This window comes from Oncorhynchus clarkii, chromosome 6 (assembly GCF_045791955.1).
Source record: "Oncorhynchus clarkii lewisi isolate Uvic-CL-2024 chromosome 6, UVic_Ocla_1.0, whole genome shotgun sequence".
NCBI lineage: Eukaryota > Metazoa > Chordata > Actinopteri > Salmoniformes > Salmonidae > Oncorhynchus > Oncorhynchus clarkii.
This window is the reverse complement of record NC_092152.1, coordinates 84,668,051-84,694,009: the sequence shown is the minus strand read 5'-3', so window position 1 is coordinate 84,694,009 and position 25,959 is coordinate 84,668,051. Positions and strand designations below refer to the sequence as shown.

Sequence of the window (25,959 nt, the reverse complement as noted above, 5' to 3'; positions counted from 1 at the left end):
TCTGTCTCTCTCTGTCTCTCTCTCTCTCTCTGTCTCTCTCTCTGTCTCTCTCTCTGTCTCTCTCTCTCTCTCTGTCTCTGTCTCTCTCTCTCCATCCATACTTTATTTAATCTGTTTTCTCTTCCCATGTTGAATCATGTAGAGGATGTTTTTAGTTCAGGACTTAATGTTTGTCTGGGAAACCAGCCCTGAGAGGAAATGATTGATGTTCTGCCTTAACAACACTGTAATTCTGTCTGATCTCAGAGACACGAGGAAACCTACAGTGGCGTTGTCTGCAGTGGGTGAGTAGGACTTCCATCTTTCAATAATCACAGTTTTACCTCTCTAGGTCATCTCTCTCTCTCTCTCTCTCTCTCTCTCTCTCTCTCTCTCTCTCTCTCTCTCTCTCTCTCTCTCTCTCTATCACCATCTCTCTCTCTCTCTCTCTATCACCATCTCTCTCTCTCTCTCTCTATCACCATCTCTCTCTCTCTCTCTCTCTTTATCACCATCTCTCTCTCTCTCTCTCTCTCTCTCTTTATCACCATCTCTCTCTCTCTCTCTCTCTCTCTCTTTATCACCATCTCTCTCTCTCTCTCTCTCTCTTTATCACCATCTCTCCATCTCTCTCTCTCTCTCTCTCTTTATCACCATCTCTCCCCCTCTCTCTCTCTCTCTCTCTCTCTCTCTCTCTCTCTCACCACCTCTCTCTCTCTCTCTCTCTCTCTGTCTCTCTCCATCTCTATCACCATCTCTCTCTCTCTCTCACCACCTCTCTCTCTCTCTCTCTCTCTCTCTGTTTCTCTCCATCTCCATCTCTCTCTCTGTCTCTGTAGCGGGGGCATCCCAGGTCAAGTGGAACAAGCGTAATCAGTACCTTCTAGCCTCCAGTCATGATGGAGATGTTCGCATCTGGGACAAGAGGGTCAGTACTACATTATAACCTGTGTAGGGTCAGTACTACATTATAACCTGTGTAGGGTCAGTACTACATTATAACCTGTGTAGGGTCAGTACTACATTATAACCTGTGTAGGGTCAATACTACATTATAACCTGTGTAGGGTCAGTACTACATTATAACCTGTGTAGGGTCAGTACTACATTATAACCTGTGTAGGGTCAGTACTACATTATAACCTGTGTAGGGTCAGTACTACATTATAACCTGTGTAGGGTCAGTACTACATTATAACCTGTGTAGGGTCAGTACTACATTATAACCTGTGTAGGGTCAGTACTACATTATAACCTGTCAGTACTACATTATAACCTGTGTAGGGTCAGTACTACATTATAACCTGTGTAGGGTCAGTACTACATTATAACCTGTCAGTACTACATTATAACCTGTGTAGGGTCAGTACTACATTATAACCTGTGTAGGGTCAGTACTACATTATAACCTGTGTAGGGTCAGAACTACATTATAACCTGTGTAGGGTCAGTACTACATTATAACCTGTGTAGGGTCAGTACTACATTATAACCTGTGTAGGGTCAGTACTACATTATAACCTGTGTAGGGTCAGTACTACATTATAACCTGTGTAGGGTCAGTACTACATTATAACCTGTGTAGGGTCAGTACTACATTATAACCTGTGTAGGGTCAGTACTACATTATAACCTGTGTAGGGTCAGTACTACATTATAACCTGTGTAGGGTCAGTACTACATTATAACCTGTGTAGGGTCAGTACTACATTATAACCTGTGTAGGGTCAGTACTACATTATAACCTGTGTAGGGTCAGTACTACATTATAACCTGTGTAGGGTCAGTACCACATTATAACCTGCGTAGGGTCAGTACCACATTATAACCTGTGTAGGGTCAGTACTACATTATAACCTGTGTAGGGTCAGTACTACATTATAACCTGTGTAGGGTCAGTACTACATTATAACCTGTGTAGGGTCAGAACTACATTATAACCTGTGTAGGGTCAGTACTACATTATAACCTGTGTAGGGTCAGTACTACATTATAACCTGTGTAGGGTCAGTACTACATTATAACCTGTGTAGGGTCAGTACTACATTATAACCTGTGTAGGGTCAGTACTACATTATAACCTGTGTAGGGTCAGTACTACATTATAACCTGTCAGTACTACATTATAACCTGTGTAGGGTCAGTACTACATTATAACCTGTCAGTACTACATTATAACCTGTGTAGGGTCAGAACTACATTATAACCTGTGTAGGGTCAGTACTACATTATAACCTGTGTAGGGTCAGTACTACATTATAACCTGTGTAGGGTCAGTACTACATTATAACCTGTGTAGGGTCAGAACTACATTATAACCTGTGTAGGGTCAGTACTACATTATAACCTGTGTAGGGTCAGTACTACATTATAACCTGTCAGTACTACATTATAACCTGTGTAGGGTCAGTACTACATTATAACCTGTCAGTACTACATTATAACCTGTGTAGGGTCAGAACTACATTATAACCTGTGTAGGGTCAGTACTACATTATAACCTGTGTAGGGTCAGTACTACATTATAACCTGTGTAGGGTCAGTACTACATTATAACCTGTCAGTACTACATTATAACCTGTGTAGGGTCAGTACTACATTATAACCTGTCAGTACTACATTATAACCTGTGTAGGGTCAGAACTACATTATAACCTGTGTAGGGTCAGTACTACATTATAACCTGTGTAGGGTCAGTACTACATTATAACCTGTGTAGGGTCAGTACTACATTATAACCTGTGTAGGGTCAGAACTACATTATAACCTGTGTAGGGTCAGAACTACATTATAACCTGTGTAGGGTCAGTACTACATTATAACCTGTGTAGGGTCAGTACTACATTATAACCTGTGTAGGGTCAGTACTACATTATAACCTGTGTCCTGTATCATGTTCAGTGAGTGTCCTGTAACATGTTCAGTGAGTGTCCCCGTGTCTTGGTTTGTGCCTGATGGTCCTGTGTATCTATTTCCCAGAAACCCAACACAGCTGTGGAGTACGTTGCAGCTCACCTGTCTAAGATCCACGGTCTGGACTGGCACCCTGACAACGAATACATCCTGGCCACGTCCAGTCAGGACAACTCCGTCAGGGTAAATTACCTTTCTTTCCCCAGAACGTCATGGCTACCGTACAATTTAAATTAAACGCAGTCTCAAAAAGCCGCCTGTTCCCGTGTAATAAATTGTTTATCATGTCACCATACATTTCCATGTATTGCTTACGAGGTTTGATTTGTTACGTTCAATAATTGACTTAATGACTCAAATTGTCAAACATCCGTTTTTAGCACAAATAATCAACTGCTAACAGCTGAGAACTGCAAGCTATTTGGCAAGTACAAAAACAGTCGATGTTCAGATCCCCAGAAATCCCCCGATCGCCCCCTAGTGGCAGAAGCAAGAACTGCCGAAAATGCACAGTCAAAGAGGAGAATTATTATTCTGTTAGGGAAAAAAAAAAAAAAATTTAATTGAGGCATGCTAAGACAAAAGAAACATGACACAAGCTAGTTTTAGATCCCACCTTGTCTAGTGTATTCAGGTATAATAGATCCCACCTTGTCTAGTGTATTCAGGTTTAATAGATCCCACCTTGTCTAGTGTATTCAGGTATAATAGATCCCACCTTGTCTAGTGTATTCAGGTATAATAGATCCCACCTTGTCTAGTGTATTCAGGTATAATAGATCCCACCTTGTCTAGTGTATTCAGGTATAATAGATCCTACCTTGTCTATTGTATTCAGGTATAATAGATCCCACCTTGTCTAGTGTATTCAGGTATAATAGATCCCACCTCGTATTCAGGTTTAACCTCTTACTCCCACCCGACACGCAGACGTCCCATCTAGCCACCTGGAAATGCAAATGCACTACGCTAAATGCTAATAGTACTCGTTAAAACTCAAACGTTCATTAAAACACACATGCAGGGTATTGAATTAAAGCTACACTCGTTGTGAATCTAGCCAACAAGTCAGATTTTTAAAATGCTTTTCGGCGAAAGCATGAGAAGCTATTATCTGATAGCATGCAACACCCCGAAATACCTGAAGGCGACGTAAACAAAAGAATTAGCGTAGCCGGCGCTACACAAATAGCAGAAATAAAATATAAAACATTCATTACCTTTGACGAGCTTCTTTCTTGGCACTCCTATATGCCCCATAAACATCACTATTGGGTCTTTTTTTCGATTAAACCTGATTACGAGGTGGGATCTATTATACCTGAATACACTAGACAAGGTGGGATCTATTTACCTGAATACACTAGACAAGGTGGGATCTATTATACCTGAATACACTAGACAAGGTGGGATCTATTATACCTGAATACACTAGACAAGGTGGGATCTATTATACCTGAATACACTAGACAAGGTGGGATCTATTATACCTGAATACACTAGACAAGGTGGGATCTATTATACCTGAATACACTAGACGAGGTGGGATCTATTATACCTGAATACACTAGACAAGGTGGGATCTATTATACCTGAATACACTAGACAAGGTGGGATCTATTATACCTGACTACGAGGTGGGATCTATTATACCTGAATACACTAGACAAGGTGGGATCTATTATACCTGAATACACTACACAAGGTGGGATCTAAAACCTCTTAAGTCGACCCCCTACTTTTTCGAACATTCTGTTAAAAATCGCGCAACATTTCAGCGTCCTGCTACTCATGCCAGGAATATAGTATATGCATATGATTAGTATGTGTGGATAGAAAACACTCTGAAGTTTCTAAAACTGGTTAAATCACGGCTGTGACTATAACAGAGCGTGTGTTTCATCGAAAAGCGCAAGAAAAACTGGTCACTGAAAACTGGAAAAAATATCCATGCGCCACTTGCATGTATTGTTTAAGGGACACCAAATTAAATGGGGCAGAGATTGCAATTCCTACAGCTTCCACACGATGTCGCCAGTCTTGTCAATTTCCTGGGAGTTATTTCTTGGTCAAACAAAGGAGAGAGACCCCATTCCATCCGGTCTCCGACAGGAAGTTTTGGAAGAGAGATTTCCGAACATGATTTGAAGACGTGGAGCTATTGAATACACATCGCCCCGTGATCAATTTGATAGATTATAAACGTTTACTAATACCTAAAGTTGGATTACAAAAGTATTTCGAAGTGTTTTGTGAAAGTTTCTCATCGACTTTTTTAATTTAAAAAAATGACGCTGCGTTTTGAAACAGTGTTTTTTTCTGAATCACACAATTTCCATAGATGGATATTTCGGGTATATATGGACCGATTTAACCTCTTACTCCCACCCGACACGCAGACGTCCCATCTAGCCACCTGGAAATGCAAATGCGCTACGCTAAATGCTAATAGTACTCGTTAAAACTCAAACGTTCATTAAAACACACATGCAGGGTATTGAATTAAAGCTACACTCGTTGTGAATCTAGCCAACAAGTCAGATTTTTAAAATGCTTTTCGGCGAAAGCATGAGAAGCTATTATCTGATAGCATGCAACACCCCGAAATACCTGAAGGCGACGTAAACAAAATAATTAGCGTAGCCGTTGCTACACAAATAGCAGAAATAAAATATAAAACATTCATTACCTTTGACGAGCTTCTTTCTTGGCACTCCTATATGCCCCATAAACATCACTATTGGGTCTTTTTTTCGATTAAATCGGTCCATATATACCCAAAATATCCATCTATGGAAATTGTGTGATTCAGAAAAAAACACTGTTTCAAAACGCAGCGTCATTTTTTTAAATTAAAAAAGTTGACGATAAACTTTCACAAAACACTTCGAAATACTTTTGTAATCCAACTTTAGGTATTAGTAAACATTAATAATCTATCAAATTGATCACGGGGCGATGTGTATTCAATAGCTCCACGTCTTCAAATCATGTTCGGAAATCTCTCTTCCAAAACTTCCTGTCGGAGACCGGATGGAATGGGGTCTCTCTCCTTTGTTTGACCAAGAAATAACTCCCAGGAAATTGGTGTCCCTTAAACAATACATGCAAGTGGCGCATGGATATTTTTTCCAGTTTTCAGTGACCAGTTTTTCTTGCGCTTTTCGATGAAACACACGCTCTGTTATAGTCACAGCCGTGATTTAACCAGTTTTAGAAACTTCAGAGTGTTTTCTATCCACACATACTAATCATATGCATATACTATATTCCTGGCATGAGTAGCAGGACGCTGAAATGTTGCGCGATTTTTAACAGAATGTTCGAAAAAGTAGGGGGTCGACTTAAGAGGTTTTAGATCCCACCTTGTGTAGTGTATTCAGGTATAATAGATCCCACCTTGTCTAGTGTATTCAGGTATAATAGATCCCACCTTGTCTAGTGTATTCAGGTATAATAGATCCCACCTTGTCTAGTGTATTCAGGTATAATAGATCCCACCTTGTCTAGTGTATTCAGGTATAATAGATCCCACCTTGTCTAGTGTATTCAGGTATAATAGATCCCACCTTGTCTAGTGTATTCAGGTATAATAGATCCCACCTCATATTCAGGTATAATAGATCCCACCTTGTCTAGTGTATTCAGGTATAATAGATCCCACCTTGTCTAGTGTATTCAGGTATAATAGATCCCACCTTGTCTAGTGTATTCAGGTATAATAGATCCCACCTTGTCTAGTGTATTCAGGTATAATAGATCCCACCTTGTCTAGTGTATTCAGGTATAATAGATCCCACCTTGTCTAGTGTATTCAGGTATAATAGATCCCACCTTGTCTAGTGTATTCAGGTAAATAGATCCCACCTTGTCTAGTGTATTCAGGTATAATAGATCCCACCTTGTCTAGTGTATTCAGGTATAATAGATCCCACCTTGTCTAGTGTATTCAGGTATAATAGATCCCACCTTGTCTAGTGTATTCAGGTATAATAGATCCCACCTCATATTCAGGTATAATAGATCCCACCTTGTCTAGTGTATTCAGGTATAATAGATCCCACCTTTTCTAGTGTATTCAGGTATAATAGATCCCACCTTGTCTAGTGTATTCAGGTATTATAGATCCCACCTTGTCTAGTGTATTCAGGTATAATAGATCCCACCTTTTCTAGTGTATTCAGGTATAATAGATCCCACCTTGTCTAGTGTATTCAGGTATAATAGATCCCACCTTGTCTAGTGTATTCAGGTATAATAGATCCCACCTTGTCTAGTGTATTCAGGTATAATAGATCCCACCTTGTCGAGTGTATTCAGGTATAATAGATCCCACCTTGTCTAGTGTATTCAGGTATAATAGATCCCACCTTGTCTAGTGTATTCAGGTATAATAGATCCCACCTTGTCTAGTGTATTCAGGTATAATAGATCCCACCTTGTCTAGTGTATTCAGGTATAATAGATCCCACCTTGTCTAGTGTATTCAGGTATAATAGATCCCGAGTGTATTCAGATTTGTCGACATTTGGAAAGTTTAACGCCAAATTAACCTGTTTTTTTTATCAAGCCGGCCATTCAGTTTTTGTACTTTTACTGGTATAAAATGGTTGGATGGAAACCTGGTTACACTGTGTAAATGATAACACATTACTACAGGAAATGAAGACAAGGATTAAAATGCTTTGAATTAAACAATGAACTATGCAAATGAGCTAAAGCTGTGCGCATTAAGGAAATAGAGGCCTAACTCAAATATAATATAAGCCTGTCTCTAAAAAGCGCCTGTTGTGTTTCGTGATTTAAGCAAATCAACGCCTGGGCTTTCCATTGAAGTTTTACGGATATTCTCATAGCTTTTTGCTGTGATTCTCCCGTTGTACTTACTGTGCCGTCCTCCAATCTCTCCGTGCAGTTCTGGGACTACAGACAGCCCAGGAAGTACCTGAACATCCTGTCCTGTCAGGTTCCTGTGTGGAAGGCCAGATATACTGTGAGTTGACCCTTCCCTTCACCAGTTCTCCTCATGTGAAGAGTGGATATCTGTCTGAGTGTTAGGGATATATCTCTGTCTGTCTGTCTGTCTGTCTGTGTGTGTGTGTGTGTGTGTGTGTGTGTGTGTGTGTGTGTGTGTGTGTGTGTGTGTGTGTGTGTGTGTGTGTGTGTGTGTGTGTGTGTGTGTGTGTGTGTGTGTGTGTGTGTGTGTGTGTGTGTGTGTGTGTGTGTGTGTGTGTGTGTGTGTGTGTGTGTGTGTGTGTGTGTGTGTGTGTGTGTGTGTGTGTGTGTGTGTGTGTGTGTGTGTGTGTGTGTAGCCTTTCTCCAATGGCCTGGTGACAGTGATGGTTCCCCAGCTGAGACGTGAGAACAGCTTGTTGTTATGGAGCGCTCTGGACCTCAACAGCCCCGTCCACGCCTTCGTGGGACACGATGACGTGGTGCTAGAGTTCCAGTGGCGTCCGCAGAAAGAAGGTAAAGGAGGCCTCTATCAGCCTGGGTGGCTGGGTAATATACCTCTTCCAGCCTGGGTAATATACCTCTACCAGCCTGGGTAATATACCTCTACCAGCCTGGGTAATATAACTCTACCAGCCTGGGTAATATACCTCTATCAGCCTGGGTAATATACCTCTACCAGCCTGGGTAATATACCTCTACCAGCCTGGGTAATATACCTCTACCAGCCTGGGTAATATACCTCTACCAGCCTGGGTGGTTGGATAATATAACTCTATCAGCCTGGATGGCTGGGTAGAGTTCAGTCCTCTGATTCTCCTGTGTCGTTGTCTCATTCTCCATAGAGTTCAGTCCTCTGATTCTCCTGTGTCGTTGTCTCATTCTCCATAGAGTTCAGTCCTCTGATTCTCCTGTGTCGTTGTCTCATTCTCCATAGAGTTCAGTCCTCTGATTCTCCTGTCTCGTTGTCTCCTACTAGCTTCTAAGGAGTACCAGCTGGTGACTTTGTCCAGAGACCAGACTCTGAGAATATGGAGGCTGGATCCACAGCTACAGAAGGTGTGGAATCTGTCAAATCCAACATTCTATTAAAATCTCTATGGGTCCCTGGTCAGAAATGCTGCGGTATTTAGGAACTGGGCATCATTTGGGACTCACTTCATGTTAACTCCATATTGAATGTATGTTCTCCCTGTGTTTCTCTGTGTAGCTGTGTGCCAACGACCTGGTAGAGGATCCGATAGAGGGGATCAGCCTAACTACCGAGTCAGAGAAGAGCCTTCCCTCTCAGGACCCTGAACCCACCATACACAGCTGTGGCCTGCCAGCCGAACACCTGCAGGGTGAGGGGCGGCATGGCCGTAATCAACCCCCAGACACGCCTGGCTAACTTGATGGGTCATGTGATCATCTGGCGAAGTGGTCTTTGGTTTAGACATGCTAGCTAGCTAAACGATGAACCGAATGGTGCTTTCAAGACAACTGGGGAACTTGGAGGTTAAATTATGACGGCGGTGCCCTTCAGGTCGGATAGTCGGGGGTCGAGAAAGAGGCCAGAGATCCCGAGTTGGATGACTGTTCAAAATCATTTTTCTGACTACAGTAGAACAGAGGAATGTATAGACCTGACTACAGTAGAACAGAGGAATGTATAGACCTGACTACAGTAGAACAGAGGAATGTATAGACCTGACTACAGTAGAACAGAGGAATGTATAGACCCGACTACAGTAGAACAGAGGAATGTATAGACCTGACTACAGTAGAACAGAGGAATGTATAGACCTGACTACAGTAGAACAGAGGAATGTATAGACCTGACTACAGTAGAACAGAGGAATGTATAGACCTGACTACAGTAGAACAGAGGAATGTATAGACCTGACTACAGTAGAACAGAGGAATGTATAGACCTGACTACAGTAGAACAGAGGAATGTATAGACCTGACTACAGTAGAACAGAGGAATGTATAGACCTGACTACAGTAGAACAGAGGAATGTATAGACCTGACTACAGTAGAACAGAGGAATGTATAGACCCGACTACAGTAGAACAGAGGAATGTATAGACCTGACTACAGTAGAACAGAGGAATGTATAGACCTGACTACAGTAGAACAGACGAATGACTACAGTAGACCTGACTACAGTAGAACAGAGGAATGTATAGACCTGACTACAGTAGAACAGAAATGTATAGACCTGACTACAGTAGAACACTACAGTAGAACAGAGGAATGTATAGACCTGACTACAGTAGAACAGAGGAATGTATAGACCTGACTACAGTAGAACAGAGGAATGTATAGACCTGACTACAGTAGAACAGAGGAATGTATAGACCTGACTACAGTAGAACAGAGGAATGTATAGACCTGACTACAGTAGAACAGAGGAATGTATAGACCTGACTACAGTAGAACAGAGGAATGTATAGACCTGACTACAGTAGAACAGAGGAATGTATAGACCTGACTACAGTAGAACAGAGGAATGTATAGACCTGACTACAGTAGAACAGAGGAATGTATAGACCTGACTACAGTAGAACAGAGGAATGTATAGACCTGACTACAGAGACCTGACTACAGAGAACAGAGGAATGTATAGACCTGACTACAGTAGAACAGAGGAATGTATAGACTACTACAGTAGAACAGAGGAATGTATAGACCTGACTACAGTAGAACAGAGGAATGTATAGACCTGACTACAGTAGAACAGAGGAATGTATAGACCTGACTACAGTAGAACAGAGGAATGTATAGACCTGACTACAGTAGAACAGAGGAATGTATAGACCTGACTACAGTAGAACAGAGGAATGTATAGACCTGACTACAGTAGAACAGAGGAATGTATAGACCTGACTACAGTAGAAATGTATAGACAGAGAACAGAATGTATAGACCTGACTACAGTAGAACAGAGGAATGTATAGACCTGACTACAGTAGAACAGAGGAATGTATAGACCTGACTACAGTAGAACAGAGGAATGTATAGACCTGACTACAGTAGAACAGAGGAATGTATAGACCTGACTACAGTAGAACAGAGGAATGTATAGACCTGACTACAGTAGAACAGAGGAATGTATAGACCTGACTACAGTAGAACAGAGGAATGTATAGACCTGACTACAGACCCTGACTACAGTACTGTATAGACCTGACTACAGTAGAACAGAGGAATGTATAGACCTGACTACAGTAGAACAGAGGAATGTATAGACCTGACTACAGTAGAACAGAGGAATGTATAGACCTGACTACAGTAGAACAGAGGAATGTATAGACCTGACTACAGTAGAACAGAGGAATGTATAGACCTGACTACAGTAGAACAGAGGAATGTATAGACCTGACTACAGTAGAACAGAGGAATGTATAGACCTGACTACAGTAGAACAGAGGAATGTATAGACCTGACTACAGTAGAACAGAGGAATGTATAGACCTGACTACAGTAGAACAGAGGAATGTATAGACCTGACTACAGTAGAACAGAGGAATGTATAGACCTGACTACAGTAGAACAGAGGAATGTATAGACCTGACTACAGTAGAACCTGACTACAGTAGAACAGAGGAATGTATAGACCCTGACTACAGTAGAACAGTAGAACAGAGGAATGTATAGACCTGACTACAGTAGAACAGAGGAATGTATAGACCTGACTACAGTAGAACAGAGGAATGTATAGACCTGACTACAGTAGAACAGAGGAATGTATAGACCTGACTACAGTAGAACAGAGGAATGTATAGACCTGACTACAGTAGAACAGAGGAATGTATAGACCTGACTACAGTAGAACAGAGGAATGTATAGACCTGACTACAGTAGAACAGAGGAATGTATAGACCTGACTACAGTAGAACAGAGGAATGTATAGACCTGACTACAGTAGAACAGAGGAATGTATAGACCCGACTACAGACTACAGTAGAACAGAGGAATGTATAGACCTGACTACAGACTACAGTAGAACAGAGGAATGTATAGACCTGACTACAGTAGAACAGAGGAATGTATAGACCTGACTACAGTAGAACAGAGGAATGTATAGACCTGACTACAGTAGAACAGAGGAATGTATAGACCTGACTACAGACAGAGGAATGTATAGACCTGACTACAGTAGAACAGAGGAATGTATAGACCTGACTACAGTAGAACAGAGGAATGTATAGACCTGACTACAGTAGAACAGAGGAATGTATAGACCTGACTACAGTAGAACAGAGGAATGTATAGACCTGACTACAGTAGAACAGAGGAATGTATAGACCTGACTACAGTAGAACAGAGGAATGTATAGACCTGACTACAGTAGAACAGAGGAATGTATAGACCTGACTACAGTAGAACAGAGGAATGTATAGACCTGACTACAGTAGAACAGAGGAATGTATAGACCTGACTACAGTAGAACAGAGGAATGTATAGACCTGACTACAGTAGAACAGAGGAATGTATAGACCTGACTACAGTAGAACAGAGGAATGTATAGACCTGACTACAGTAGAACAGAGGAATGTATAGACCTGACTACAGTAGAACAGAAATGTATAGACCTGACTACAGTAGAACAGAGGAATGTATAGACCTGACTACAGTAGAACAGAGGAATGTATAGACCTGACTACAGTAGAACAGAGGAATGTATAGACCTGACTACAGTAGAACAGAGGAATGTATAGACCTGACTACAGTAGAACAGAGGAATGTATAGACCTGACTACAGTAGAACAGAGGAATGTATAGACCTGACTACAGTAGAACAGAGGAATGTATAGACCTGACTACAGTAGAACAGAGGAATGTATAGACCTGACAGTGCATAGACCTGACTACAGTAGAACAGAGGAATGTATAGACCTGACTACAGTAGAACAGAGGAATGTATAGACCTGACTACAGTAGAACAGAGGAATGTATAGACCTGACTACAGTAGAACAGAGGAATGTATAGACCTGACTACAGTAGAACAGAGGAATGTATAGACCTGACTACAGTAGAACAGAGGAATGTATAGACCTGACTACAGTAGAACAGAGGAATGTATAGACCTGACTACAGTAGAACAGAGGAATGTATAGACCTGACTACAGTAGAACAGAGGAATGTATAGACCTGACTACAGTAGAACAGAGGAATGTATAGACCCGACTACAGTAGAACAGAGGAATGTATAGACCTGACTACAGTAGAACAGAGGAATGTATAGACCTGACTACAGTAGAACAGAGGAATGTATAGACCTGACTACAGTAGAACAGATGAATGTATAGACCTGACTACAGTAGAACAGAGGAATGTATAGACCTGACTACAGTAGAACAGAGGAATGTATAGACCTGACTACAGTAGAACAGAGGAATGTATAGACCTGACTACAGTAGAACAGAGGAATGTATAGACCTGACTACAGTAGAACAGAGGAATGTATAGACCTGACTACAGTAGAACAGAGGAATGTATAGACCTGACTACAGTAGAACAGAGGAATGTATAGACCTGACTACAGTAGACAGAGTAGAACAGAGGAATGTATAGACCTGACTACAGTAGAACAGAGGAATGTATAGACCTGACTACAGTAGAACAGAGGAATGTATAGACCTGACTACAGTAGAACAGAGGAATGTATAGACCTGACTACAGTAGAACAGAGGAATGTATAGACCTGACTACAGTAGAACAGAGGAATGTATAGACCTGACTACAGTAGAACAGAGGAATGTATAGACCTGACTACAGTAGAACAGAGGAATGTATAGACCTGACTACAGTAGAACAGAGGAATGTATAGACCTGACTACAGTAGAACAGAGGAATGTATAGACCTGACTACAGTAGAACAGAGGAATGTATAGACCTGACTACAGTAGAACAGAGGAATGTATAGACCTGACTACAGTAGAACAGAGGAATGTATAGACCTGACTACAGTAGAACAGAGGAATGTATAGACCTGACTACAGTAGAACAGAGGAATGTATAGACCTGACTACAGTAGAACAGAGGAATGTATAGACCTGACTACAGTAGAACTACAGTAGAACAGAGGAATGTATAGACCTGACTACAGTAGAACAGAGGAATGTATAGACCTGACTACAGTAGAACAGAGGAATGTATAGACCTGACTACAGTAGAACAGAGGAATGTATAGACCTGACTACAGTAGAACAGAGGAATGTATAGACCTGACTACAGTAGAACAGAGGAATGTATAGACCTGACTACAGAGGAATGTATAGACCTGACTACAGTAGAACAGAGGAATGTATAGACCTGACTACAGTAGAACAGAGGAATGTATAGACCTGACTACAGTAGAACAGAGGAATGTATAGACCTGACTACAGTAGAACAGAGGAATGTATAGACCTGACTACAGTAGAACAGAGGAATGTATAGACCTGACTACAGTAGAACAGAGGAATGTATAGACCTGACTACAGTAGAACAGAGGAATGTATAGACCTGACTACAGTAGAACAGAGGAATGTATAGACCTGACTACAGTAGAACAGAGGAATGTATAGACCTGACTACAGTAGAACAGAGGAATGTATAGACCTGACTACAGTAGAACAGAGGAATGTATAGACCTGACTACAGTAGAACAGAGGAATGTATAGACCTGACTACAGTAGAACAGAGGAATGTATAGACCTGACTACAGTAGAACAGAGGAATGTATAGACCTGACTACAGTAGAACAGAGGAATGTATAGACCTGACTGTATAGACTGACTACAGTAGAACAGAGGAATGTATAGACCTGACTACAGTAGAACAGAGGAATGTATAGACCTGACTACAGTAGAACAGAGGAATGTATAGACCTGACCTAGACAGAGGAATGTATAGACCTGTACAGTAGAACAGAGGAATGTATAGACCTGACTACAGTAGAACAGAGGAATGTATAGACCTGACTACAGTAGAACAGAGGAATGTATAGACCTGACTACAGTAGAACAGAGGAACAGTAGAACAGAGGAATGTATAGACCTGACTACAGTAGAACAGAGGAATGTATAGACCTGACTACAGTAGAACAGAGGAATGTATAGACCTGACTACAGTAGAACAGAGGAATGTATAGACCTGACTACAGTAGAACAGAGGAATGTATAGACCAGTAGAACAGAGGAATGACTACAGTAGAACAGAGGAATGTATAGACCTGACTACAGTAGAACAGAGGAATGTATAGACCTGACTACAGTAGAACAGAGGAATGTATAGACCTGACTACAGTAGAACAGAGGAATGTATAGACCTGACTACAGTAGAACAGAGGAATGTATAGACCTGACTACAGTAGAACAGAGGAATGTATAGACCTGACTACAGTAGAACAGAGGAATGTATAGACCTGACTACAGTAGAACAGAGGAATGTATAGACCTGACTACAGTAGAACAGAGGAATGTATAGACCTGACTACAGTAGAACAGAGGAATGTATAGACCTGACTACAGTAGAACAGAGGAATGTATAGACCTGACTACAGACAGAGGAATGTATAGACCTGACTACAGTAGAACAGAGGAATGTATAGACCTGACTACAGTAGAACAGAGGAATGTATAGACCTGACTACAGTAGAACAGAGGAATGTATAGACCTGACTACAGTAGAACAGAGGAATGTATAGACCTGACTACAGTAGAACAGAGGAATGTATAGACCTGACTACAGTAGAACAGAGGAATGTATAGACCTGACTACAGTAGAACAGAGGAATGTATAGACCTGACTACAGTAGAACAGAGGAATGTATAGACCTGACTACAGTAGAACAGAGGAATGTATAGACCTGACTACAGTAGAACAGAGGAATGTATAGACCTGACTACAGTATAGACCTGACTACAGAGGAATGTATAGACCTGACTACAGTAGAACAGAGGAATGTATAGACCTGACTACAGTAGAACAGAGGAATGTATAGACCTGACTACAGTATAGACCTACTACAGTAACAGAGGAATGTATAGACCTGACTACAGTAGAACAGAGGAATGTATAGACCTGACTACAGTAGAACAGAGGAATGTATAGACCTGACTACAGTAGAACAGAGGAATGTATAGACCTGACTACAGTAGAACAGAGGAAGACCTGACTACAGTAGAACAGAGGAATGTATAGACCTGACTACAGTAGAACAGAGGAATGTATAGACCTGACTACAGTAGAACAGAGGAATGTATAGACCTGACTACAGTAGAACAGAGGAATGTATAGACCTGACTACAGTAGAACAGAGGAATGTATAGACCTGACTACAGTAGAACAGAGGAATGTATAGACCTGACTACAGTAGAACAGAGGAATGTATAGACCTGACTACAGTAGAACAGAGGAATGTATAGACCTGACTACAGTAGAACAGAGGAATGTATAGACCTGACTACAGTAGAACAGAGGAATGTATAGACCTGACTACTACAGTAGAACAGAGGAATGTATAGACCTGACTACAGTAGAACAGAGGAATGTATAGACCTGACTACAGTAGAACAGAGGAATGTATAGACCTGACTACAGTAGAACAGAGGAATGTATAGACCTGACTACAGTAGAACAGAGGAATGTATAGACCTGACTACAGTGTATAGACCTGACTACAGAGAACAGAGGATGTATAGACCTGACTGACTACAGTAGAACAGAGGAATGTATAGACCTGACTACAGTAGAACAGAGGAATGTATAGACCTGACTACAGTAGAACAGAGGAATGTATAGACCTGACTACAGTAGAACAGAGGAATGTATAGACCTGACTACAGTAGAACAGAGGAATGTATAGACCTGACTACAGTAGAACAGAGGAATGTATAGACCTGACTACAGTAGAACAGAGGAAGACCCGACTACAGTAGAACAGAGGAATGTATAGACCTGACTAGAACAGAGGAATGTATAGACCTGACTACAGTAGAACAGAGGAATGTATAGACCTGACTACAGTAGAACAGAGGAATGTATAGACCTGACTACAGTAGAACAGAGGAATGTATAGACCCTGACTACAGTAGAACAGAGGAATGTATAGACCTGACTACAGTAGAACAGAGGAATGTATAGACCTGACTACAGTAGAACAGAGGAATGTATAGACCTGACTACAGTAGAACAGAGGAATGTATAGACCTGACTACAGTAGAACAGAGGAATGTATAGACCTGACTACAGTAGAACAGAGGAATGTATAGACCTGACTACAGTAGAACACTACAGAGGAATGTATAGACCTGACTACAGTAGAACAGAGGAATGTATAGACCTGACTACAGTAGAACAGAGGAATGTATAGACCTGACTACAGACTACAGTAGAACAGAGGAATGTATAGACCTGACTACAGTAGAACAGAGGAATGTATAGACCTGACTACAGTAGAACAGAGGAATGTATAGACCTGACTACAGTAGAACAGAGGAATGTATAGACCTGACTACAGTAGAACAGAGGAATGTATAGACCTGACTACAGTAGAACAGAGGAATGTATAGACCTGACTACAGTAGAACAGAGGAATGTATAGACCTGACTACAGTAGAACAGAGGAATGTATAGACCTGACTACAGTAGAACAGAGGAATGTATAGACCTGACTACAGTAGAACAGAGGAATGTATAGACCTGACTACAGTAGAACAGAGGAATGTATAGACCTGACTACAGTAGAACAGAATGTATAGACCTGACTACAGTATATAGACCTGACTACAGTAGAACAGAGGAATGTATAGACCTGACTACAGTAGAACAGAGGAATGTATAGACCTGACTACAGTAGAACAGAGGAATGTATAGACCTGACTACAGTAGAACAGAGGAATGTATAGACCTGACTACAGTAGAACAGAGGAATGTATAGACCTGACTACAGTAGAACAGAGGAATGTATAGACCTGACTACAGTAGAACAGAGGAATGTATAGACCTGACTACAGTAGAACAGAGGAATGTATAGACCTGACTACAGTAGAACAGAGGAATGTATAGACCTGACTACAGTAGAACAGAGGAATGTATAGACCTGACTACAGTAGAACAGAGGAATGTATAGACCTGACTACAGTAGAACAGAGGAATGTATAGACCTGACTACTACAGTAGAACAGAGGAATAGAACAGAGGAATGTATAGACCTGACTACAGTAGAACAGAGGAATGTATAGACCTGACTACAGTAGAACAGAGGAATGTATAGACCTGACTACAGTAGAACAGAGGAATAGAACAGAGGAATGTATAGACCTGACTACAGTAGAACAGAGGAATGTATAGACCTGACTACAGTAGAACAGAGGAATGTATAGACCTGACTACAGTAGAACAGAGGAATGTATAGACCTGACTACAGTAGAACAGAGGAATGTATAGACCTGACTACAGTAGAACAGAGGAATGTATAGACCTGACTACAGTAGAACAGAGGAATGTATAGACCTGACTACAGTAGAACAGAGGAATGTATAGACCTGACTACAGTAGAACAGAGGAATGTATAGACCTGACTACAGTAGAACAGAGGAATGTATAGACCTGACTACAGTAGAACAGAGGAATGTATAGACCTGACTACAGTAGAACAGAGGAATGTATAGACCTGACTACAGTAGAACAGAGGAATGTATAGACCTGACTACAGTAGAACAGAGGAATGTATAGACCTGACTACAGTAGAACAGAGGAATGTATAGACCTGACTACAGTAGAACAGAGGAATGTATAGACCTGACTACAGTAGAACAGAGGAATGTATAGACCTGACTACAGTAGAACAGAGGAATGTATAGACCTGACTACAGTAGAACAGAGGAATACACTACAGTAGAACAGAGGAATGTATAGACCTGACTACAGTAGAACAGAGGAATGTATAGACCTGACTACAGAGGAATGTATAGACCTGACTACAGTAGAACAGAGGAATGTATAGACCTGACTACAGTAGAACAGAGGAATGTATAGACCTGACTACAGTAGAACAGAGGAATGTATAGACTACAGTAGAACTGTATAGACCTGACTACAGTAGAACAGAGGAATGTATAGACCTGACTACAGTAGAACAGAGGAATGTATAGACCTGACTACAGTAGAACAGAGGAATGTATAGACCTGACTACAGTAGAACAGAGGAATGTATAGACCTGACTACAGTAGAACAGAGGAATGTATAGACCTGACTACAGTAGAACAGAGGAATGTATAGACCTGACTACAGTAGAACAGAGGAATGTATAGACCTGACTACAGTAGAACAGAGGAATGTATAGACCTGACTACAGTAGAACAGAGGAATGTATAGACCTGACTACAGTAGAACAGAGGAATGTATAGACCTGACTACAGTAGAACAGAGGAATGTATAGACCTGACTACAGTAGAACAGAGGAATGTATAGACCTGACTACAGTAGAACAGAGGAATGTATAGACCTGACTACAGTAGAACAGAGGAATGTATAGACCTGACTACAGTAGAACAGAGGAATGTATAGACCTACAGTACTACAGTAGAACAGAGGAATGTATAGACCTGACTACAGTAGAACAGAGGAATGTATAGACCTGACTACAGTAGAACAGAGGAATGTATAGACCTGACTACAGTAGAACAGAGGAATGTATAGACCTGACTACAGTAGAACAGAGGAATGTATAGACCTGACTACAGTAGAACAGAGGAATGTATAGACCTGACTACAGTAGAACAGAGGAATGTATAGACCTGACTACAGTAGAACAGAGGAATGTATAGACCTGACTACAGTAGAACAGAGGAATGTATAGACCTGACTACAGTAGAACAGAGGAATGTATAGACCTGACTACAGTAGAACAGAGGAATGTATAGACCTGACTACAGTAGAACAGAGGAATGTATAGACCTGACTACAGTAGAACAGAGGAATGTATAGACCTGACTACAGTAGAACAGAGGAATGTATAGACCTGACTACAGTAGAACAGAGGAATGTATAGACCTGACTACAGTAGTAGAACAGAAATGTATAGACCTGACTACAGTAGGAACAGAAATGTATAGACCTGACTACAGTAGAACAGAGGAATGTATAGACCTGACTACAGTAGAACAGAGGAATGTATAGACCTGACTACAGTAGAACAGAGGAATGTATAGACCTGACTACAGTAGAACAGAGGAATGTATAGACCTGACTACAGTAGAACAGAGGAATGTATAGACCTGACTACAGTAGAACAGAGGAATGTATAGACCTGACTACAGTAGAACAGTAGAACAGAATGTATAGACCTGACTACAGTAGAACAGAGGAATGTATAGACCTGACTACAGTAGAACAGAGGAATGTATAGACCTGACTACAGTAGAACAGAGGAATGTATAGACCTGACTACAGTAGAACAGAGGAATGTATAGACCTGACTACAGTAGAACAGAGGAATGTATAGACCTGACTACAGTAGAACAGAGGAATGTATAGACCTGACTACAGTAGAACAGAGGAATGTATAGACCTGACTACAGTAGAACAGAGGAATGTATAGACCTGACTACAGTAGAACAGAGGAATGTATAGACCTGACTACAGTAGAAATGTATAGACCTGACTACAGAGGAATGTATAGACCTGACTACAGTAGAACAGAGGAATGTATAGACCTGACTACAGTAGAACAGAGGAATGTATAGACCTGACTACAGTAGAACAGAGGAATGTATAGACCTGACTACAGTAGAACAGAGGAATGTATAGACCTGACTACAGTAGAACAGAGGAATGTATAGACCTGACTACAGTAGAACAGAGGAATGTATAGACCTGACTACAGTAGAACAGAGGAATGTATAGACCTGACTACAGTAGAACAGAGGAACTACAGTATAGACCTGACTACAGTAGAACAGAGGAGGATGTATAGACCTGACTACAGTAGAACAGAGGAATGTATAGACCTGACTACAGTAGAACAGAGGAATGTATAGACCTGACTACAGTAGAACAGAGGAATGTATAGACCTGACTACAGTAGAACAGAGGAATGTATAGACCTGACTACAGAGAACAGAATGTATAGACCTGACTACAGTAGAACAGAGGAATGTATAGACCTGACTACAGTAGAACAGAGGAATGTATAGACCTGACTACAGTAGAACAGAGGAATGTATAGACCTGACTACAGTAGAACAGAGGAATGTATAGACCTGACTACAGTAGAACAGAGGAATGTATAGACCTGACTACAGTAGAACAGAGGTATAGACCTGTATAGACCTGACTACAGTAGAACAGAGGAATGTATAGACCTGACTACAGTAGAACAGAGGAATGTATAGACCTGACTACAGTAGAACAGAGGAATGTATAGACCTGACTACAGTAGAACAGAGGAATGTATAGACCTGACTACAGTAGAACAGAGGAATGTATAGACCTGACTACAGTAGAACAGAGGAATGTATAGACCTGACTACAGTAGAACAGAGGAATGTATAGACCTGACTACAGTAGAACAGAGGAATGTATAGACCTGACTACAGTAGAACAGAGGAATGTATAGACCTGACTACAGTAGAACAGAGGAATGTATAGACCTGACTACAGTAGAACAGAGGAATGTATAGACCTGACTACAGTAGAACAGAGGAATGTATAGACCTGACTACAGTAGAACAGAGGAATGTATAGACCTGACTACAGTAGAACAGAGGAATGTATAGACCTGACTACAGTAGAACAGAGGAATGTATAGACCTGACTACAGTAGAACAGAGGAATGTATAGACCTGACTACAGTAGAACAGAGGAATGTATAGACCTGACTACAGTAGAACAGAGGAATGTATAGACCTGACTACAGTAGAACAGAGGAATGTATAGACCTGACTACAGTAGAACAGAGGAATGTATAGACCTGACTACAGTAGAACAGAGGAATGTATAGACCTGACAGAGGAATATAGACAGTAGAACAGAGGAATGTATAGACCTGACTACAGTAGAACAGAGGAATGTATAGACCTGACTACAGTAGAACAGAGGAATGTATAGACCTGACTACAGTAGAACTACAGAGAACAGAAATGTATAGACCTGACTACAGTAGAACAGAGGAATGTATAGACCTGACTACAGTAGAACAGAGGAATGTATAGACCTGACTACAGTAGAACAGAGGAATGTATAGACCTGACTACAGTAGAACAGAGGAATGTATAGACCTGACTACAGTAGAACAGAGGAATGTATAGACCTGACTACAGTAGAACAGAGGAATGTATAGACCTGACTACAGTAGAACAGAGTATAGACCTGATATAGACCTGACTACAGTAGAACAGAGGAATGTATAGACCTGACTACAGTAGAACAGAGGAATGTATAGACCTGACTACAGTAGAACAGAGGAATGTATAGACCTGACTACAGTAGAACAGAGGAATGTATAGACCTGACTACAGTAGAACAGAGGAATGTATAGACCTGACTACAGTAGAACAGAGGAATGTATAGACCTGACTACAGTAGAACAGAGGAATGTATAGACCTGACTACAGTAGAACAGAGGAATGTATAGACCTGACTACAGTAGAACAGAGGAATGTATAGACCTGACTACAGTAGAACAGAGGAATGTATAGACCTGACTACAGTAGAACAGAGGAATGTATAGACCTGACTACAGTAGAACAGAGGAATGTATAGACCTGACTACAGTAGAACAGAGGAATGTATAGACCTGACTACAGTAGAACAGAGGAATGTATAGACCTGACTACAGTAGAACAGAGGAATGTATAGACCTGACTACAGTAGAACAGAGGAATGTATAGACCTGACTACAGTAGAACAGAGGAATATAGACCTGACAGTAGAACAGAGGAATGTATAGACCTGACACAGTAGAACAGAGGAATGTATAGACCTGACTACAGTAGAACAGAGGAATGTATAGACCTGACTACAGTAGAACAGAGGAATGTATAGACCTGACTACAGTAGGAATGTATAGACCTGACTACAGTAGAACAGAGGAATGTATAGACCTGACTACAGTAGAACAGAGGAATGTATAGACCTGACTACAGTAGAACAGAGGAATGTATAGATCTGACTACAGTAGAACAGAGGAATGTATAGACCTGACTACAGTAGAACAGAGGAATGTATAGACCCGACTACAGTAGAACAGAGGAATGTATAGACCTGACTACAGTGTATAGACCTGACTACAGAGAACAGAATGTATAGACCTGACTACAGTAGAACAGAGGAATGTATAGACCTGACTACAGTAGACCTGACTACAGTACAGTAGAACAGAGAATGTATAGACCTGACTACAGTAGAACAGAGGATGTATAGACCTGACTACAGTAGAACAGAGGAATGTATAGACCTGACTACAGTAGAACAGAGGAATGTATAGACCTGACTACAGTAGAACAGAGGAATGTATAGACCTGACTACAGTAGAACAGAGGAATGTATAGACCTGACTACAGTAGAACAGAGGAATGTATAGACCTGACTACAGTAGAACAGAGGAATGTATAGACCTGACTACAGTAGAACAGAGGAATGTATAGACCTGACTACAGTAGAACAGAGGAATGTATAGACCTGACTACAGTAGAACAGAGGAATGTATAGACCTGACTACAGTAGAACAGAGGAATGTATAGACCTGACTACAGTAGAACAGAGGAATGTATAGACCTGACTACAGTAGAACAGAGGAATGTATAGACCTGACTACAGTAGAACAGAGGATTGTATAGACCTGACTACAGAGGAATGTATAGACCTGACTACAGTAGAACAGAGGAATGTATAAACCTGACTACAGTAGAACAGAGGAATGTATAGACCTGACTACAGTAGAACAGAGGAATGTATAGACCTGACTACAGAGGAATGTATAGACCTGACTACAGTAGAACAGAGGAATGTATAGACCCGACTACAGTAGAACAGAGGAATGTATAGACCTGACTACAGAGGAATGTATAGACCTGACTACAGTAGAACAGAGGAATGTATAGACCTGACTACAGTAGAACAGAGGAATGTATAGACCTGACTACAGTAGAACAGAGGAATGTATAGACCTGACTACAGTAGAACAGAGGAATGTATAGACCTGACTACAGTAGAACAGAGGAATGTATAGACCTGACTACAGTAGAACAGAGGAATGTATAGACCTGACTACAGTAGAACAGAGGAATGTATAGACCTGACTACAGTAGAACAGAGGAATGTATAGACCTGACTACAGTAGAACAGAGGAATGTATAGACCTGACTACAGTAGAACAGAGGAATGTATAGACCTGGCTACAGAGGAATGTATAGACCTGGCTACAGAGGAATGCATAGACCTGACTACAGTAGAACAGAGGAATGTATAGACCTGACTACAGAGGAATGCATAGACCTGACTACAGTAGAACAGAGTGTTGTCTCTCTGTCTCTCTCTCTCTCTCTGTCTCTCTCTCTCTCTCTCTCTCTCTCTCTCTCTCTCTCTCTCTCTCTCTCTCTCTCTCTCTCTCTCTCTCTCTCACCAACTCTCTCTCTCTCTCACCAACTCTCTCTCTCTCTCACCAACTCTCTCTCTCTCTCACCAACTCTCTCTCTCTCTCACCAACTCTCTCTCTCTCTCTCACCAACTCTCTCTCTCTCTCTCTCTCTCTCACACCAACTCTCTCTCTCTCTCTCACCAACTCTCTCTCTCTCTCTCTCTCACACCAACTCTCTCTCTCTCTCTCACACCAACTCTCTTTCTCTCTCTCTCACTCACAGACCAGGCTGGTGCTCTGACCTCCGGTGGTAGACATGACTCTTCTGCTCTGCCCCAGACACTGCAACAGGAGTTCTCTCTGGTCAACCTGCAGATCAGAAACGTCAACGTGGAGGTGAGCTTATAACTCCTAATGACCTCCTATGATAGTCTTATGACTACTTATAACTCCTAATGATGTCTCCTATGATAGTCTTATGACTGCTTGTAACTCCTAATGACCTCTTCTATGATAGTCTTATGACCGCTTATAACGCCTAATGACATCTCCTATGATAGTCTTATGACTGCTTATAACTCTAATGACATCTCCTATGATAGTCTTATGACTGCTTGTAACTCCTAATGACGTCTCCTATGATAGTCTTATGACTGCTTATAACTCCTAATGACTTTTCCTTTGATAGTCTTATGACTGCTTGTAACTCCTGATGATGCTATGTCACTCCCCGTATGACAATTTATAACTCATAATGACATATGCTATGTCAATTATTAAAAATGGGTTATGACTCCTAACGACATCTTATGACATTGTTATGTAGGCTTTATGACAGTGTAGCTAGACGGACCCCTGCACCCTTCATACCGTTAGAATGGCTTTATTATGGTCTGTTCAATAGAACTACATCTCCCTCTATTATGGTGGTCTGTTCAACAGAACTACATCTCCCTTTATTATGGTGGTCTGTTCTATAGAACTACATCTCCCTTCATTATGGTGGTCTGTTCAATAGAACTACATCTCCCTCTATTATGGTGGTCTGTTCAACAGAACTACATCTCCCTCTATTATGGTGGTCTGTTCAACAGAACTACATCTCCCTTTATTATGGTGGTCTGTTCAACAGAACTACATCTCCCTTTATTATGGTGGTCTGTTCAACAGAACTACATCTCCCTCTATTATGGTTGTCTGTTCAACAGAACTACATCTCCCTTCATTATGGTGGTCTGTTCTATAGAACTACATCTCCCTTCATTATGGTGGTCTGTTCAACAGATTGTTCTACAAAGTACCAATGTGGTTCTGTGGTGTGATTGTTCTACTCCGTACCAATGTGGTTCTGTGGTGTGATTGTTCGGGCCTCCAGATGGATGCGGTGAACCGTAGCTGTGTGGTGTCAGCCGTGTTCGGGACCAACCAGGTCCACCTGGTGGTGAAGTTCCCTTCCCACTACCCCAACAACGCTGCTCCATCCTTCCAGTTCATCTCCCCTACCACCATCCCCACAGCCATGAGGACCAAGATACAGAAGGTAACCGTGTGTGTGT

At 41.2% G+C, this 25,959-nt stretch overlaps 1 protein-coding gene across 6 annotated transcripts in view; it reads left to right on the top strand.

Annotated features, from left to right (window-relative positions):
* Nucleotides 1–25,959, top strand: part of LOC139411739 (GATOR2 complex protein WDR59-like) — a 55,859-nt gene that overhangs the window by 8,395 nt on the left and 21,505 nt on the right. For all 6 annotated transcript variants that reach the window (XR_011634624.1, XR_011634625.1, XR_011634623.1 and 3 more), the window contains exons 6-14: nt 247–284; nt 819–907; nt 2,959–3,075; nt 7,808–7,885; nt 8,205–8,361; nt 8,825–8,904; nt 9,056–9,188; nt 24,687–24,799; nt 25,779–25,943. Coding sequence is in view for 3 of the 6 variants with exons in the window: in XM_071158425.1 (XP_071014526.1) it covers nt 247–284; nt 819–907; nt 2,959–3,075; nt 7,808–7,885; nt 8,205–8,361; nt 8,825–8,904; nt 9,056–9,188; nt 24,687–24,799; nt 25,779–25,943 (970 nt within the window). In the remaining 3 variants the exon portion in view is untranslated. The remainder of the gene's footprint in view (nt 1–246; nt 285–818; nt 908–2,958; nt 3,076–7,807; nt 7,886–8,204; nt 8,362–8,824; nt 8,905–9,055; nt 9,189–24,686; nt 24,800–25,778; nt 25,944–25,959) is intronic.